The 17,837-nt window shown below is 48.9% G+C and overlaps 1 protein-coding gene across 2 annotated transcripts; it reads right to left on the bottom strand.

The window, feature by feature from the left end:
- On the bottom strand, positions 1-10,641 carry LOC122371722 (chromatin modification-related protein eaf-1-like). Of its 2 annotated transcripts, none has more exons than XM_043348314.1 (6): positions 10,435-10,641; positions 7,130-7,306; positions 6,420-6,736; positions 3,927-4,081; positions 1,090-2,707; positions 1-784 (listed from the first exon to the last, which is right to left on the bottom strand). In XM_043348314.1, the coding sequence occupies exons 1-6, from the start codon at positions 10,469-10,471 to the stop codon at positions 641-643; spliced, it is 2,448 nt and encodes an 815-aa protein (XP_043204249.1). In that variant the 5' UTR covers positions 10,472-10,641; the 3' UTR covers positions 1-640. The 2 variants fall into 2 exon arrangements, with proteins under 2 accessions (XP_043204249.1, XP_043204248.1); XM_043348313.1 differs by having other exon boundaries at positions 7,136-7,306; positions 10,435-10,619.
- Between the last annotated feature and the right edge of the window lie 7,196 nt (positions 10,642-17,837).

The raw sequence follows: 17,837 nt of genomic DNA, 5'->3' as shown, positions 1-17,837 counted from the left end.
AAAAAAATATATAAAAATAATACATTGTCTGCCAATGACGAAACATTCTAGCGAGGAATGCACACTCATAATAAAGACCTCGACCTGGCGCTTTCAGATGGAGCCAACGGGCCGAAACCCTTACTAGCCTAACACTAGGACCTTTAAACGCCGAGCGTTTCCGCATTACGTTCCTGTCGTCAAAAGTTTCCATCACAAAATGATATCAACAGCCAGTTCTATTTCTTCGTCCGAACTCAGGAGCAGTCTCGTACAAAATGAAACACAGCAGCCGCTTACTCGTTTTCACAGTCCAGTCAATATGACTGCACATATACACATATGACACGTAGTCAGTACCTGGGCCTTCAATCCGGGGCCACAACTCAAACGGAAATCCCAATTACAATGTAACTCAAAGTACCACCAAGTTCAATCAAGAGAACCTCGCGGGTTTCCAGTGAACGCCACAGCCAGCCACCATCGGCAGCCTCTAGTCCACTAGTTAGGATACACTCAGCCGAGCGGCTCCTCTATGCCGCATACCTCTCAGAAGTGGCTTCAGCGCCGGTAATGACTCACCATCCCCCTCCCCCCCCCCCCCACACAACAAAACTCGGCGGTATTGTTCCCCTCCCCAACCCAGACATCAGCGGCCCGCTCAGCGGCGGAAGCGGCGCACGGGTGAGCGGTGTCGCCGCTCAGCAGCGGCCCGCTGCAGCGGCTCACCGCGAGGCATGGCGGCAGCGGGGGCCGGCAGCGGCCGTCCCCAGCCGGCCGGCTGGCCGCTGGCTGGTCCGTTCACCTGTGAAAGGCGCACCGTGATGGGACGCGGGTGAAACGACAGCGAATCGGCAGCAACACAGGACATATGGGCGAGTAGTGGACTGGTGATCAAAGTAGGATCCACTCAACATTTAAGTTCGTGGCAGCGTGACAGAGCCATTGAGAATTAAATAAGACTGTCATCTGACAATCGAGTAAAAAAAAACATTTAAATAAATAACGATTAGACTTTTCAGCAAAAAGCCGTCACATAGATACCTGCTTGGAAGCTAGTGAACACTGGGTCAAGCCAATATACCTAACCCGGTCCGGTACTGGCCTCACCTGCTGACCGGGATACTGAGCGGTGTCCCAATCCTGTCCCTTCGGCTCCACACCCATGACGGCCGCCGCCTGAAGCTGCAGTGCGATCTGCTCGTCGGGTGTCTGCGGCTGCGGCTGATACTGCGGCTGCGGCTGCGGTGGTGGCTGATATTGCTGCTGCGGTGGTGGCTGATATTGCTGCTGCGGTGGTGGCTGCTGATAGGGCTGCTGCTGCTGCGGTTGTTGATACTGCTGCTGTGGCTGGTACTGCTGCTGCTGCGGCTGCTGGACCGATGCCAGTCGCTGCAGCAGCGCGATCTGCTGCTGGATCTGCTCCTGGCTCAGCTGCTGCTGCTGCAGCTCGTCCAGCGAGCAGGTAGGAGCCATCAGCGGCCGGATTGGCTGTAGTTCGGGCGGACCGGTGGCGGCCCGCTGACCGTAAGGAGCGCCCGGCAGCGGAGCAGGCTGCCCGGGTCGGTACGGCACCTGAGCCGGCCAGCCCGGAGCGGGGCCGGCCGGCGGGCCCGGGGGAGGCACGGAGCCGTTCGGAGTCGCGCCGGCCGGCGGCGGCGGACCATACCCGGGCGGTGGCACGTGCAGGTGCATCTCACGTGCAGCACGACTCTGCTCGGCAGCCTCTCGCGCCATGGCCGCCGCACGCGCCTTAGCATCCGCCAGCTGATCGGCGAACGGGGCGCTCTTTGGCACGCACTGTTTCTTCACCGGCGGCGCCAGCGGCGGCTCCGACTCTTCAACTGCCTCCCTCGTCCGGGAAGCGGCCGCCGCCTCCTCCTCGCCAATGAAGAAAGCCTCCGAGAGGTTGTCCTCCTCGACATTGCCAGTAACGGACGGCGGCGGTTTGCTAATGTCTACCTGCTCCACTGGCACGGCCGACATCTCTGCCTGAGCTGCGGTCTCCGGCGGGGCTGAGACCGCCGTGCCGTTTGTCACTTCCGCCGGGGGCTTTTCCGCGGTACGGATCTCCGCCACCACCTCCATAATGGCGATCTTGAGCGTTGCCTTTCCCTCCATCGGAAGACGTTTGAGCGCTTCGGCGACGCTGAGCGCGAACAGAGCGTCCGGGTCGCGTACGGTCCTCTTCAGGGCAGCAATCTCGTCCATGCCGTCGTCAGACGCCGGGGCGGCGGCGGCGGCTGAGTTAGCGCCCGATGTTGGTAGAGAGGCAGAAGACGAGCCCGAGCCTGCAGCCGCACCCACTGGGTGTTCAGCTACCGGCGCCGCCTCTGGTCCGTCCAGGCGCGGCCGTTTGGCGTCTGGTCCTTGATCGGTCACATTCTGTGAGCTGCCTCCCACCTCCGGTTTCGCTGGTGCAGGATTGGTAGGCGCCACCGATTTCGCGACGTCTCCACCTGCAGTGTCCCGACTCGGTGCGAAAGAGCTGTCCGCGTTAGTTGGCTCATCTCTGGCAGTAACGGCGCCTGCGGCCTGGGCGGTATCCGACGCGCTGTCTGAGGTGCTGCGCTGAACAGCAGGCGATGTCTCCACAGCCGTGTGAGCGGAGACGGCGACCGGAGCTGCAGCTGACGTGGCCACGGAGCTTGCCGGAGCTGCCGAGACCGCCAAAGCCGGGGAGGCGCTGGCGGCTGATGCAGACGAGATCCCCGCAGCGGCTTGTAGTCTGCATTAGGCAAGAAATGTCAGCGAAGAACGCAAATTAGCTTCACAGCGTATTCCAGAAGCAAGTAACGAAGCAAACACAGTCGGAACAGCTGCTCATCCTTGCTGGGGAGAAATGAAACGTGTGAGTCTTAATTATCTGCCGACAGCTGCCTGAAAAATGAGAATGAGGGTTGAACAACAATGCACACATTCACGAATGTACGACACATTTCCTTTTGAAAGATCTGTAAAAAAAGAAATACAGGATGAAATACAAAGAAATGCAAAAAGAAATGTAGATGCAGGATCAACAGAAAGTTGTGAGAGCGTAATGAGTGCTAAGTAATGGGAAGGGGAAATATTAATAACGCTATCGGGTTGCAGGATATTGAAGAGAGATATACGTTTGGCTGCTAAAATATTAAGCAATATCAATATGTCATTGATTACTATCACCAATGTCTATGTTTATTTACTTTATAGCACGATGATAGCATTCGTGAATTACCTATTCAATAATTGATATAAAATAATAGCTTTAACACAGGAGCAACTCATAATAATGGTTCGAGTCACTAATAAACGACTGCGTAGGGTAAAAAAAAAAAAAAAAATACACCAGGCCAGCGCACAGCCGGGATTCCGCAATTACGCTAAACTAACAAGGATTTAGGAATCTCCATCGCCTGAGAACGGAAATCACTCCTGCGCAATTACGAATCAAAGGAAACATTCAGAAAACTTCAATACCATTCTGCCGACAGGATGCACAGTCCAATTCTGGAGTTCAGCACCACCGTTTGCTCATCAAGCGGGCTGCCAGACATCGTATGCGGTCCACAGGACATTCCAGATACGGTCAGGATGTGTCACTGTCACGGCATACTCCGGGATCCACCTGCACCTGAGAATCGAAATTGATGCTGTTTGGGTTTTAGAAGTGTCCGGAATCCACTTGTCATCAACACCTGCACCTGAGATTGGGTCCAAAATCAACATATAAGTAATAACACAGCAAGATCCAGTCATAAAACGTCATCGTTTCTCATAAAACGTCACAAAAAACATCAATCATAACGGTCACCGCCTCCACCGCCCCCCAGTAGGTATATGTCCTGCAAAAAAAAAACGCAATGTCCTGAAAAAACACGCACGTACAGCATGATCGCGCCGTCGTCGGCCCGACCTGTCGCCTACTCCGGTGGCCCGTCTGCGTCTCCCTCGGTCCGACCGATTACCGTTTCATCACGAACGCGGCCAGCATCTGTTCGGCAGAGGCGGCGGCCACCGGGGGCAGCAGCTCGTCCAGCACGCTGGCCAGCTTCTCCGGCGGCACGCCCGTCTGTCGGGCCAGCTGCGAGAGCTCCGGGTCGGCGGCCGCGCCCGCTGCCGCCTGCGGACGGGGGACCGTCAGCGCCGCCGGCACCGACAGCAGGCAGGGGTTAGAGAGGGGGCCCGGACAGCAGGCAGGGGTCAGAGACGGCCACGGCCTCAGGGCGGGCTCTGCACATGTGGTCAGGGAAGAAGAAGGGACGCTGAGACAGAAAAAAAAATATTGTAAATAAAATAGGTACAACATCTTTAGTAACTCAAACGGATGGCGTCAGATAAATCTGGTTTTTGTTCGAATACACAAGCGCTAATGCTGATGCTACCTGCAAATCATTTCAGTGATATGCAGCTGTCCACCGGGCACCTTGGGCAAAGTCTTGAGTCCTTCTGCTCGATAATCAGTCAGCGAGCAGGTAAGAGAGAAGGCATGCGATAACGGGACGGGAGTCGTCCTTAAGCTGATGCACGTCACCGCAGGCGCCTGCAATAAACGGTTAGCAGGATGATTGCTCGCAAAGCCATCGGCTGTTCCAGCTGCCGGGAATTCTACGGTGGCAGAAGAAAAGACCGCATTCCTCGCCTGCCAGTCATGTCAGAGAAGTGACCGGTCGTGCATACCTTCTTCCTTCTTTCACTGCTCACTGTGGTATAAGTTATGCCATCTAAGGCTTTATATTGAACACTGACAGAGGACGTTGCCACTCAGTGCCGAGAAGCTGTGGTGCTCGTCAATAAGCATTTTGCATTTTCGGCTTTCAAGGTGGCTCAGATGCCTTCTGCTACACAAGGAGAGGCGGAGCCTTGCAAAATTGCTTTGAAGTTCAAAGTTGTGCCTGTTTAAAGGGGGCACATTTTCTCGATAACTGAAATAAAAATATTAGCATTTCAACATCCCTAAGGCATCACCATATCTTTTCCAAATAAGCGTCGACCTCGAGCCCTCGATGGAAAGAAAATGCGCATCTTTAAAACAATTGCTAGACAATACAACAATTTAGGAGGATATCATGACCGAAAATATTACGATCAGTGGAGTTCATGGAGCCATGTAAGATGACCGAAAAATGCAGCTACAACTTACAGGAAAAACCGGCGAAGACAAAAACACGATGGCCTGAAACATGCTAAATGCCTGCAGATGAACTCTGATATGAAAGTCCGGCACTGGGCCTAGTACACTGGGACCGGCATTAGGGCAGCAGCTGAAACGCTGAGAACGAATACGCACGCCTTAGATAGAACACATGCAATCAAGTCAGATCTGAACGGAGTCCGGCGGCAGGTCAGCAATCTGTGAAGTCCAGGAGTAACTGAACAGTGAGAAATCGTCATGGAACGAAGTCAAAACTGGACCCGGCATCAAGTAAACTTCGGCTGCAGGATAACTGTCATGAAGAGTCACGGACTGGACAGTGTACACGCGACATTAAATCCGACTTGCAGAGCTGTAACTCTAGATTATGGCTACGTGGTCACTATTTATACAATGGAGTCACAAATCGATCGGATATCACGTCAACAGCTGCAAATCCGTCATTGGATGCGCGATAACTCCAGGAATCGAGTCAGAACTGGGCCCGTATCGTTCACGGCTCAGCGGCAGTAAACCTGCGATCAGCTACACGGTAATTATGACGAAAGGAATGAACTGAATGAATGTGAACTGAATGAACTGGGCTCAATGTTAGTCAACGGCTGGAGGATCGGCGACAGAGGCTGAAATAAGCAGAAAGCCTTGAAGAAACACGAGGAATGACAAAACACGGCCGCATTATTCACAGCGATTATGGTATACAGCCGGTGAGCAGCGGGAGCATCAGTTTCCAGCCTCATTCTTCCTCCTTGACGGAAGAGACGTAAATATCAGGACTTCTGCGCGTTTAAGCCACATCCTTCATCGGCGACGAGTAAAAAGCAGAAACATACCTAATGGAAAGAGAGGTCGGAGTAACATGAGAACAGACGACCTAGGGAGAAATGCGTCAGAATTAAAATAATGGTACTATTCCTCAGCAAAGGTTGGCATTCATGAAGTAGATTTGGGTCGTTTATCATCATGACGCACAACCCTCTGCCACAAACCATATAACTAATTAGAACCCAATCAGAAAATATCAGAGCCAATAATACCACATGAGGCAAGAAAGAGCATACCCCTTAACTGCAGTCAGATGACACCGATAAAAGCACCTTTATCTACCGCCATCTAACACAATCAAGTTACATCGAACGTCGAAGGTTGCAACAACTAAGTCTGATGGGCAGTTACTGGCATTATGACAATATCACGTTCAAAATTTTACTGATATGAGCACACGCTACACAACAAGCAGGGACTTAAACCACCGATCACTTAAGCAGCATTTATGTACCATCTCAGTAAGTGACTGGCTCCTTACCGTGGCGGGCTGCTGCTGCTGCGGTCGCTGCTCGGTGTTTATCGCCGCCGACAGCTGCAGCTGCTGCTGGGGGCGGTTGTCCTGGTGCGGGTACCCCAGCCCAGCGGCTGAAAGTGCTGGCTGCTGGGGAAAAGGTGGCAGGCTGTGCTGGACCGTCTGGGGAGGGTACGCCATCTGCTGCTCCAGGGGCGGGACAGAAAGACCATGTGCCTGCTGCGGACCGAATCCCCGCGGTGGAGGGGGAGCTGCATAGCCCGGCTGCATGTGGAGCTGGTGTTGCTGATGCTGGCTGACTGGGATTCCATCGTGGTGATGACCTGTCAACAGGCGTAACGTAAATGAAATGCAAGAAACTTAGGACAAATTAGCATCAATGTCACAGTAAATAGCAGCAGATCTGGGAGGCAAATCTTACGGGAAAACTATCATTGTATTGGACAATCTCAACACCACAAGCGACCTTCTGCTCCCTATTCAATATCATTGCTTATTCTGTGATCATTTATTATATTATTTGCATTTATATTGGCTAAATTTGATGGAATAACTTGCTAAATTAGGTTAAGTTTGGTCACACTTTTTGTGTTTGTTTTTGCTGGTTACTGGTTAGGTTATGGTTCAAAACTTCCAAATAAAAACTTGCCTAGAAATTCACTGTATTGAAATTAAAAATGCTAGGAATCACAGTTCACAGAGGCATAATATCTCACCTTGACCTGACTTTTCAGCTGCCACTCTGTACTGAAAGTAGTTGCAATATTCACCACCAAAGAGAAAGGCAAACTTGGGATTATGCCTTTGCTTGTTTCTGGTCAACTTTTCAAACTCATGTCCATTTCTTGCCACAAACATAGCCAACTTGTCTATTAGTGTTTTCCTTTCTGGATCTGGAAAGCAGCCAAAGGGAGATAACACACATTTATAGTTTGGCTCAATTAGCTAAATAGTTTGTTTTAGCCTGGATGATAACACAAACTTATTATTATAATTCACATTCTGCCACACTTTCAAGAGATGAGTTTTGCTTGAATAATCTGAATGAGCCATTGCCAGGCCAAGGAGTCTGAAGATGATCAATCCATAAACAAGTTGAATGGTGCTCAGCACAAAACAAGGGATCTCAGTAGGCGGAACTATGGTCAAGCGTACCCATTTTCGGGAACGCATTTTCGTTCCCATGTTTGGGAACGATAAACCCAAATATGGGAACGCCATGTAGGCATTATTTGAAACAAGAAAAAGAACCGTTAAATGACGTCCAAAAAATATAAAACGATCGTGAACCGCCTGATATTTGTCTCAATATTGTTGGGAAAGAGTTTGATATTGTAAGGCCCATCGTAGTTTCAAATCGTTCCCCTATTTCTAAAGCAGTCCATCATCCGGGCCGCGAGCCCAAATTTGGGAACGCTCTCGTACACTGGCGCTGCAAGCGTTCCTTATTATGGGAACGGCGTACCCAAAATTGGGAACGATTTCACCGACGCCTTTCAGGGGCTCTTTTCATTAACAAGCATCACGTCCAACGCCGCAAATTATTGTTAACGCAACAATCATCAGATGACCTTTCCGACAAGACCATCGCATGTTTCGCCCGGTCTTCTGCGCTTTTATTCCCGTCGATCTCGCAGCGGGCACGCCCCCCTCTGCAGGATTACGTAATTCACAACGCTCAGCGATGTTCAACAAGGTCTTCCATACCTATATCCACCGTCCGTGCCGAGGGTGGAGACATGTCAAGCACCTGTCTGTTTATCACCGATAGTTGACGAGTACAAGGAAGTATCCAAAAATGGGAACGCTGAATATGTTACACCCTCAAAAGACCTAGTCCCAATGAAAATCTAGTTTTTTCCTTTCTTAATGAGTGTAAGTGGCAAAAGGCCTGGTAGGATGGGCACGAGGAATGATCGAACTCAGCATAGAAATTATAAATAAGCCACACAGAGCGACCTATATAAGAGAAATTCCCCCAAAACGATCATGCTTAGAAACGCGGAAGACAAAAACCACGCTCATGACGCTCCTTATAAAACAACGCTAAACAGCTAGCATCCAAATAAAATATGTCTTTCCGGGCTGATAAAATACAGCTGAATAATTTTCGACCACTCAAACTGAGTTTACAACAGTAGTTCGGTAAAATCACGCACGTTCTACGCGGTCGTCCGCCTCGACACCAAATGTCAACAAAATTACCTCGGGACTGTCCGCGTGTTCGCTTGCATATGTCAGCATCTGGTGTGGCTAGTATGAAACTTCATAACCAGGCGAAAATTATTATACTTGACCTCAAAATGTAAAAACGCTTCATTTTCCTTAAAATTGCATGTTAAATGTAGTGTAACCCATGTTTTCACCATTCCGTCATTTCAAAAAATCATTAAAAATATCATTCGACGGTCAATTTCCTTGTTCAACGGTCAGATTAAAGATAATTTTATAGAGACTTAGTACCTAGATACTTAAATCAGCGTGCACTTTTTGAGACGTGATGCACTAATGAGTTTTAGTGGGCGAACGGCCGAAAAATTACCTTCCGTTCTCATAAATGGGAACGCCCGTTCCCATATTTGGGAACCCCGTTCCCAAAAATGGGAACGTTCCTATATTTGGGTACTCATGACCATAGTTCCACCTACTGATCTGTATTCTGTAGGTACTCATCACTTCCCAAGGAAATGTGAGGGGATTTGGGATGGTTTAGAACCAGTATAGCGCCTTTTGGGGCGACTAACGGAGCGAGCGAGAGGGTGAGCCTTGCACGTGCGAAATTTCGAGGGGGTACCTCCAGCTGACTTGTGCACGGCACCCTACTAACCGGTCTCTAGCGATGTGCCAAATTTGAGCACAATCGGCCCAGCCGTTCTCGAGATCTGGAAGCGGCACCCTGCACGTGCGCACGTGCAAAATGGGTCCCAACTGACTTTTGCACGGCACCCTACTAACCGGTCCCTAACCATGTACCAAATTTGAGCGCCATCGGTCCAGCCGTTCTCGAGATCTGGAAACGACCCCTGCACGTGCGCACGTGCAGCAGCACCCCAACTCTGGCACATGGATATGCAGTGCCTAGTGGGTGCCTACCTACATGCCAACTTTCAGCGCAACCGGCCAAGTAGTTACCGAGATATTGCAACAATTACAAAAGTGACACCTCTTCGTTTTGCACGTGGCACGTGCATAAGGGGTCACCCACATGCATCGGGAATAGTCCAATACTTGGTAGAAGGAATGAAGCTACCCCACAAAAATTACCGCATGTAAATCGGTCAAGTGGTTGCTGAGATACAAGCCTCGCAAAAGCGTGACCACGGCCGGCCGGCCGGCCGCCCGCTCATACTCAGAAATTTCTGTTATTCTACGTAAGATTCCGCTCGCTTCGCTCGCTCCGTAATGAGTGCTGTATTGGGCTGCCACAAGAGCATTTCTGAGGGAAAATCAGGCTGTACAAAAGCAAATTGATGGTGCACATAGAAGGCCTTTGAAATTATTTTTGTTGTTTCAAGTTTTTGGCGGCAATGCCATGGTGCAGGTCACTGCAGGCCATAGGAGCATTAGTATTGAAGAGTGCTTAAGGAAGCGTAGCGCCACAAAAAGTAGGCATACCAAAATATGCAAAAAACATCCATGAAAAACTGGCACATTGACATGGGTACCTCGGTAAAAATAATTGGAGTTACCTCACTGAAAATAACTTAAAACTGAACAGTGCTTATTTTCTATTTTCTTTTAAAGGTATGCTGCCAATTCTTGGCTTTATGTTGATGGAATTCACACAGTCCATGGGTGAGAGGTGAGGTTGAGAGGAGCATAAGAATAAAAGTAATTGTAGGAATGACAGAAATAATTTTTTGAATGTGAGGTTAGCACTTAGCGGCAAGAGGATCAGTAAGAAAGATGCAGGTGTGGCAGTTACAGACCTGGGTACTTAAAACTGATAATGGTCACACAAAAAAAATGGAAGAATGATGAACAGAGTTCGTAATTTTGAGCTGTCAAAACATTGACTTACCAAGTGGTGCTGGAGGGGGAAGTGGCAATGGCTCCATGTTTATGACAATTGAGCTGAGCCAAAACGTCTTTGTTGTAGATAGTAGCCACTTCCTTATCCACTCATGCTGATGAAAACCAAATTCACCTCTGATGAAACGTAAAAATGGAAGCAAAATATTTCCAAATTGTCATAAAGGGTGTCAGTGGTGTCGTCCGGGGCTTTGGTAAAAACTGGATTGCGTCAGCTGGCTGGCCAGCTGGCGACGCACGAAAGGTATTTAATTTTAGATATAAGCGCGGTAGTAGGATGGACATAAATATTTCAAATGGCTTTAAATGAAAAATTGATTGGTAAATATTTATTCTTTTATATCTAGCATTGATATGTAAGAAGCTCTGCTAGCGCCACCATACGGCGCCAGCTGGCAAAAAATCCAGTTAATACCAGAGCCCGTCGTCCGGCGGCGCGGTGTCACTGCATGCGCACATCAACATGCACCTCAACCTACATACACCAATGGTTAAAGTCACGTGACTTATTTAGTTCTTTTTTAGAATTTGTCACGTTTACTGAAAAATCTGAATAATATTTAAATATACATTATTCAGATTTTCAAATAATTTCAAATTTGGTGTTAAAATATATCAAATATACAATAAACAATCAAAAATTAATAATCATAATGATACTCATTACTAGACCACGTGATACGTAAGACATTATCTGTAAAAAAGTCAAGCATTTTGAACTATTAGCGCCATATATGCAGAAACAGAATATTTAATTTACTGCAGAAAAAAATGTGTAGCAGTAAAGGCCATATCAGACTCTTCCCGCAGTCAGGAAATCGCAGTCGAGACTCGAGAGCCTATTCAAATGCATGGAAGCACGCTCGCATCAATCGCACACACCTCCAGCATGCAATTGAGGCGGGCGCGGGCAAGAAGGCCCATGAAGGGGGAGAACTTCCAAATGTCACGTGACTAATATGCCCTCCGGGCTCCGGCGCCCTGTTTTCACGGCGTCCTGTTTCAGCCTTTAGGTAGGTATGTAGGTATGTACACCAAAATCTGCCATCTTCAGAGAAAACTTAAGCAATTTCTTCTCTTCATTTCTGGTGGCATGTGCCTTGACCCAGTAAACATGACGACGTCGGCCCGACGTCGGGCCGAGGCTCGGCCCGACGTCGGCCCAACGTCGGTTCAACCTCGTCCCGACATCGGCTGGACGTCGGATATGCCCGCATGTTCCGACGTCCAGCCGAAGTCCAGCCGACGTCGAGCCGACGTTGGGCCGAGATCGTTTGCCGAGGTTGACGAGATCGTTTGTCGTTGGACCGACGGGGCCGACGTCGGCATGTTTATTGGGAAAACGCGCCAAAAATATCAACCGGCGGCGGGATTCGAGCCCCCCAGTCGCCGACGTCGGCATGTTTACTGGGACAACACGCCAAAAGCATCAGCCGGCGATGGGAATCGAACCCCGTGTCATCCGAACGCGAGGCTAGTGCGCTAACCACTACACCACGCATCCAGCTAACGAATTAGGTTTGTTTTGTTGCCTTATGCCCTTTCGGTCTGACAAGACCATTTCAGAGCCGGAAAGATCATAGGATGGAGACATTGGTCTTCTTGGCGAGCACCCTGGGTCCAGTTCATATAGAGTCCCTGGTCCCATTGCTGTTACGTGACACTTATTGGAAAGGGCGACCCCACAATGGGTTCATATAGCCACTCTTATACACCTGCACCAACGTTTCCCAAAGTGTCTCTTTGATAAGTGGCACTTTGGCAAAGTGACACTTGCCGACTGGCCTTTCTATATGAACTGGGCCCGGCCCTGGTGAGTTGCCGGGGCTGAGCCTGACCAAAGGATAGGCCGAGCAGCCCCCAAGCACTCACCGCACCCGGCTACGGGCGAGCTCGGCTTACGGGCAATCCCAAATGGGATAAAGTTTCCCGTCCAGTCCGGATCAGGGGGTTGCGGCGTGGAGGAAGATTTGAGTTTCCTGAGGATATTTTGAATACCGAAGCTCTTTATGAAACATGAAACATGTATTTTATATTATTTTAACGGTCAAAACAGCGGCCGATGTCGGTCCGACGTCGCCCCGACGTCGGCTGGACCTCAGCAATTGATCTCGGTCCGACGTCGGCCCGACGTCGGCTGGACCTCGGCTGGACGTCGGAACATGCGGGCATATACGACATCCAGCCGACGTCGTGCCGAGGTTGGACCGACGTCGGGCCGACGTCGGCATGCTGATGCCGAGTTGCCGACGTCACCCCGACGTCGGGCCGACGTCGGCATGTTTACTGGGGACCGGCGATGAAAAAGTTGCCAGGCGTGTTATCTTTTTGAACACCTGATTCCCTTAACCCTCGCCCATGTAGGGGGGGTTGGTGCACCCCCCCCCCTGAGGTTTTTCTTAGCTACACGCCGAACCGTTTCAGATAGCCTGCTCAAATTTTCAGTACCCTTTGGGGCATCCTTTGCGCAACTTTTGGTAAAAAAAAAATTGTCAAGGTCATGTCAGGTCACGGAGTTATGACGTCATAAAGGGAACAACCTCCGGCCAGATTTACGCTAAATTGGAGATTGCTTCACAATGGTATAAATGCCGACTGACCTGACACACTGATGGATTGTTTTAGAATCATAACTGGCTGATTTGACATTGGCACAATGTCCGTTGACCTTTTCAAGGTTACTAAAGGTCAAGGTCAGGTCAGTGACCTCGGTTGACCTGTAATGACTTCTTGCACTTGTATGCCTTTTCGGGGTATTTTGATGTCCTGAATTCGAATTTGCTATCCATTTCAGGCATCGTCAGTTGTTTCTTGTAGTTCATTTTGGGTCAGGGTCAGGTCAGTGACGTCACACGCCTGACGTGACCCAATGCACAAATGACCTTGCAGACTTCCGATGCTCCCAACGCATCATTTTTAGAGTTATGACATCGAAATACACACCAAACGATAGAGAATTGATCAAGGATCACGATAGTGAAGATTTCAAGTCGATATCTCTTACCGTTTTGCCGCAATCGGCGCGGAACTCTGAAAAGGTTAGATTTTTCCGAAAATTTGACCTTTGACCGGTCATAAGTAGGTCAAATTTTGACCTAGGACCAAAAAATATACCACCAATCGCGAGATCTCGTTGAGAGCAATCCGTTGGTCTTTTCCGCTAAGCTCTACGACGCTCCGTTTTCAAACGCCAGGGGGGGGGGGTCGCACCAACCCCCCCCCCCCTGCATGGGCGAAGGTGGCAAAACACCGTTTACGGGCGAGGGTTAAAAGATACGAGTATACCTACCTAAATTATATTTGAGACCCGCCGCTCCGATCATATCTGTCGCACCGTCTAAAGGCCGATGAGCCAAAAAAAAAGGCCGATGAAAGGCCGATGGCCGATGTCCAAAGCTTGGTCCAAAGTCAGATTGATTCGAAATTCGGATTTTTTGGATTTCTTTAGTTTTGCTTAAAAAAAATCAATTTTTTGAATTTTGGGGGTCAAAATCCGCGTTTCAAGATTTCATGTTTTTTGCTCATTTTTGCTCGAACATGACCTCAGTTTGACCTCAATAACTCCTGACCTAAGGTGACCTAAGACTTGAAATTTGGTGTGAAGGTGTCAAATTGATGCCCGGAAAGGTACTGAAAATTTGGCGGCGCTGTGCGTCGCCGTTTTCTTGCTATTTAGGAAAAACCACAGGGGGGGGGGGGCAAATTGGCCCCCCAGCGGGGCGAGGGTTAAATTGAGTATGACCTGTGAGCTCTGTTCTTTCTTTCAGTGAGAACGATTGGATGTCCACTCCTTTCTCCAGGTGAAATGCTTGGTTATAATAAGTGTACCCATGTAGGTACAGTCACCAGCAGTTGCTACCCATCACCCCCGGACGGCGGGGGAGCAAGCTACCACCGCCCCTGCGAGACTAGCGCCGCCATGCGCCAAGAAGTGGAAACACCACGTGACTGAGGCCACGTGAGGGCAGGGTCACGTGATGGAGGGGCGGAGCATAGTAGCTTTTGCGCCCGACACTAACTGAAATGCGGCGCTGTGATTGGGCGCCTTAGCATGAATGAAGCCCCGGCGCCAGAATCAGTCGTTCGCCTTATATGGAAAGTGAGCCTTTGCGTTTCACTGTTCTGTATTGGTTTGAGAGCCACGGCACCATACGAATTGTGAGCCCCTTTGAACGGGTCACCGCCCGAGGCACTGAGGCGACGGCTGTGCCGGGCAAAGTCTAGCGGTGGGAGAGGTGGGCCAGGGAAAGTGCGATCGAGCAGCCACTGAGACGTGGATTGGTATTATCCAACCGCGACAAACGATGTCAGCAGCCTCTTCTCGTGTCATAAAAGCTAGACAGACAACGTGGGCAGTGCCCAATCAAAAGCTTCTAAACCAGGGGCGTCGCCACGGATTTTTGAGTGGGGGGGTCGGGTTTCTAGTCTTCACCCGATGGGTAGGGGTGTTTTTTTGTCACACTTCCCAGTTTTGTGCGTGCGTATGTGTGTGTGTGTGCGCGTGTAACAAATCGGCGCGCAGCGCCGCGAAATTTGGTATAACCTATTAGGTAGGTATACCTACCTACATCACTTTTGCGTAAAAATTATCACTGGTCACTTAAGGTCAGGTCGCCAATGCCATGTCAAGTTCAGTTATACGGTGTACCTCTATAAAACTTTCCTCTCTCGCCGTTCTTGTAGCTTTTCTCCCATAGCTTCGAAATTTAGAGAAATTAGAAAAAGCACGAATGCCTCCTGCTTTGAAAAATTTCGTCAGAAACGCAAAATATCTTTGGAGCCATGACAAATCAGCTCATCATTGCCAGGGACAGGGTGCAACTTATGGCGAGTGATGCCTCGAAAGGTCATTAGTGGAAATGTCCAACGGTGGCCACCAGCATTTTTTTTTCTACAACTTTTGACGAAGACGCGGTAGAGCGATGACAGCACCTGGAATGTGTTCACTGTTCAGCTCAACAACACAGATCCATTCATATGCAGCAGGAGGTCCTTTTTCGATCAGGACATAACGTTGACCTGAGGTCGTTTTAACGTTAATTCTGAATGGTCAAATTTTAACTCATGTGACGCGTCTCAAAGAGATAAACACGGTGGTGACAAGACAACATGTGTAAATACCATACAAATTCACGGAATCTTAAGTTATTGCAAAGCAAATGTTTCGGCAGAATCTGTCCAGTTAGCTGTTTGCCTTCTATGGGCCAAACATAGACCTGGATGAAATCTGACGCGAAGCTAGCGAAAGAGCGTTGAAAGAGCTTCAGCTATTGAATATGTTTTCTGCTTCACTGTAGCCCTTCTATTGGTGGTTTCCCAGTCGCTAACGTATAACGTGTACTAAAGTAATGATGAGGTATGCTTTCGACCCCTGATCGATCTAGAGGTTTGCGGAAAAAAGAGCATGCTGCCCGTGACGAGAGAAAGCCGATGATACCCATTTACAAGGTTTCGGGTCATCTCAGGACTCAGGTCATCGCCAATAAGTAGGGAAACTCGGGACCTGCTAGAACTTTGCGAATATAAGTTGTGATGGTTTTTCGAGTTTCTGATTACGAATGTTATCTTAGTTTTGAACGAAGATGATGACTCCATGCATTTGGGGTAGATCAGGTCAGGTCAGATCGAAAAGTACCTCATAGTGGATGACCACCACCGATTGCTTCCTAACATGTTATATGTATAAGCAACGAAACTACTTCTTAAATGTTCAGATGGGCGCTAAGTTCAAAATCAGCTCCAAAAACTACCCTATAAATTAAAAGCATGTTATGAAAAAGTGAACCAAGGTCATCTTTATTTGAATCAGGGATATCGATTTATTTTTAAGTAGGTGATTAACCCTCGCGGGCCCGGGGGGGGGCGTTTTTCGCCCCCCCCTGGCGAATATTTGCGATAGCTCCTGAACGCTTAGGGATAGGAAGGCGAAACTTTCAGTACCTTTTCTCCCATCAATTTGACATCTTCTGAAGTAAAAAATTTGGACCTAGCCCCCTTGATGACGTCACAAGGTCCATTTTTCTAGACCCCTGCACGGCAAACTTCGGCGTCACAGACGCAAACTTCAAATAGCTGCCAAAAATAGAGTTTTAGAGATAAAGACAAATTACGAGCACGGTTGTGTAGCGTTTGACCTAGAGAAAAATAGAAAAATAGTTTTGGTGACCTGAGGTCAGAGGTCAGGTCAACGACCCCGAAATGTGGTTTTAGTTTTTCGCAAATAACTTCGACAAAAACGGTCCTAGAGCTACGGCAGTGGTACCATCGCATTCGCCTTGTCAAGCCGCGTCGAATGATATATATTTTGTTCGGAAAAGGTCAAGTTTTATGTTGACCTCATGTGACCTCGAATGACCTCTGGTTGACCTTGACACATGAAAGGTCGGTTATGATGGATTTGTACCCGCTGATCACGAATCTGGCATCTATTTTCCTCTAAGCCTTCATTTAGAGCTTCCGGATGGCAAAATTGTCTTATTTATTATTACTAACTTGAATTAGTGAAATAGCCTCTAGCAGGGATACTCTTCAGTGACCTTGACCTTTGAGCAGCCTTGTATCGTAAGAGAAACCACAAATAGGGAACTGATAAGCCTCAAAACATTTTAAAACATCTTGAAAGTTAGCACGCAAGATGTGCGAAAAAGTGCCAAGTTTGAGGTCAATTTTGAGCGTGACCTTGACCTTGACCTTTGATTTTGAGCACATTTTCGGAATCCTCAGATTCTCTTCTTTCGTTTGACACCCAATTTTGCCGGTTTGATGCCGCCTGCCGTCCTCTAGAAGGCTTACTTTGAGATCACTACACATGTGCCGGCTTTTGCCTTTGACCTTGACCTCTGACCTTGAAAATTGACCTGAGGTCAAAAATTTTATGTGCTTTAGAATCGTCTCGTAAGGACCTTTTGTTTGGTATCGCTTTTGTTTCCGTAGCTCCCTTATTTACGGAACTAGACAGGGGGGGGCGAAAAACGCCCCCCCCCCCCCGGCTGCGGTGGTTGGGATTACCCCCCGGGCCCGGCCGGGTTAACTCGAGCGCACCGGAAGCTCGTTGCAATCGGCTCCTTTTTGAGCGACTTCTTTGCGAAAGCCCAGACGGTTCCATCTGACTCCCTTTCCCCTACATGTGCACTGTACAGTGTACAGCTAGCTGTGACGGTAGCCATGGGGCTGAGGCTAGTTTGTAGTTTTGTAGTTAGGTACTGATCCGACGAATCGACTGCGACCATTAAAAAAAAGATCAGACGAACGCTCGGTGCAGTTTTGGCGCGTCCAATCCTTTGAGGGATAAAAAGGTACCTACTAGAATGGTGGCTACTTAGAAATATTGTTGTGCTGGTGTTCCCCGCCCACAGCTGAGCTAATTGGCCTTTAGCTAATTGGCTAATTGGC

Source organism: Amphibalanus amphitrite, unplaced genomic scaffold (assembly GCF_019059575.1).
Source record: "Amphibalanus amphitrite isolate SeventyFive unplaced genomic scaffold, NRLGWU_Aamphi_draft 001272F_arrow, whole genome shotgun sequence".
NCBI classification, from domain to species: Eukaryota; Metazoa; Arthropoda; class Thecostraca; order Balanomorpha; family Balanidae; genus Amphibalanus; species Amphibalanus amphitrite.
The sequence above is the reverse complement of the archived record's forward strand: the minus strand, read 5'-3'. Positions and strand labels throughout refer to the sequence as shown.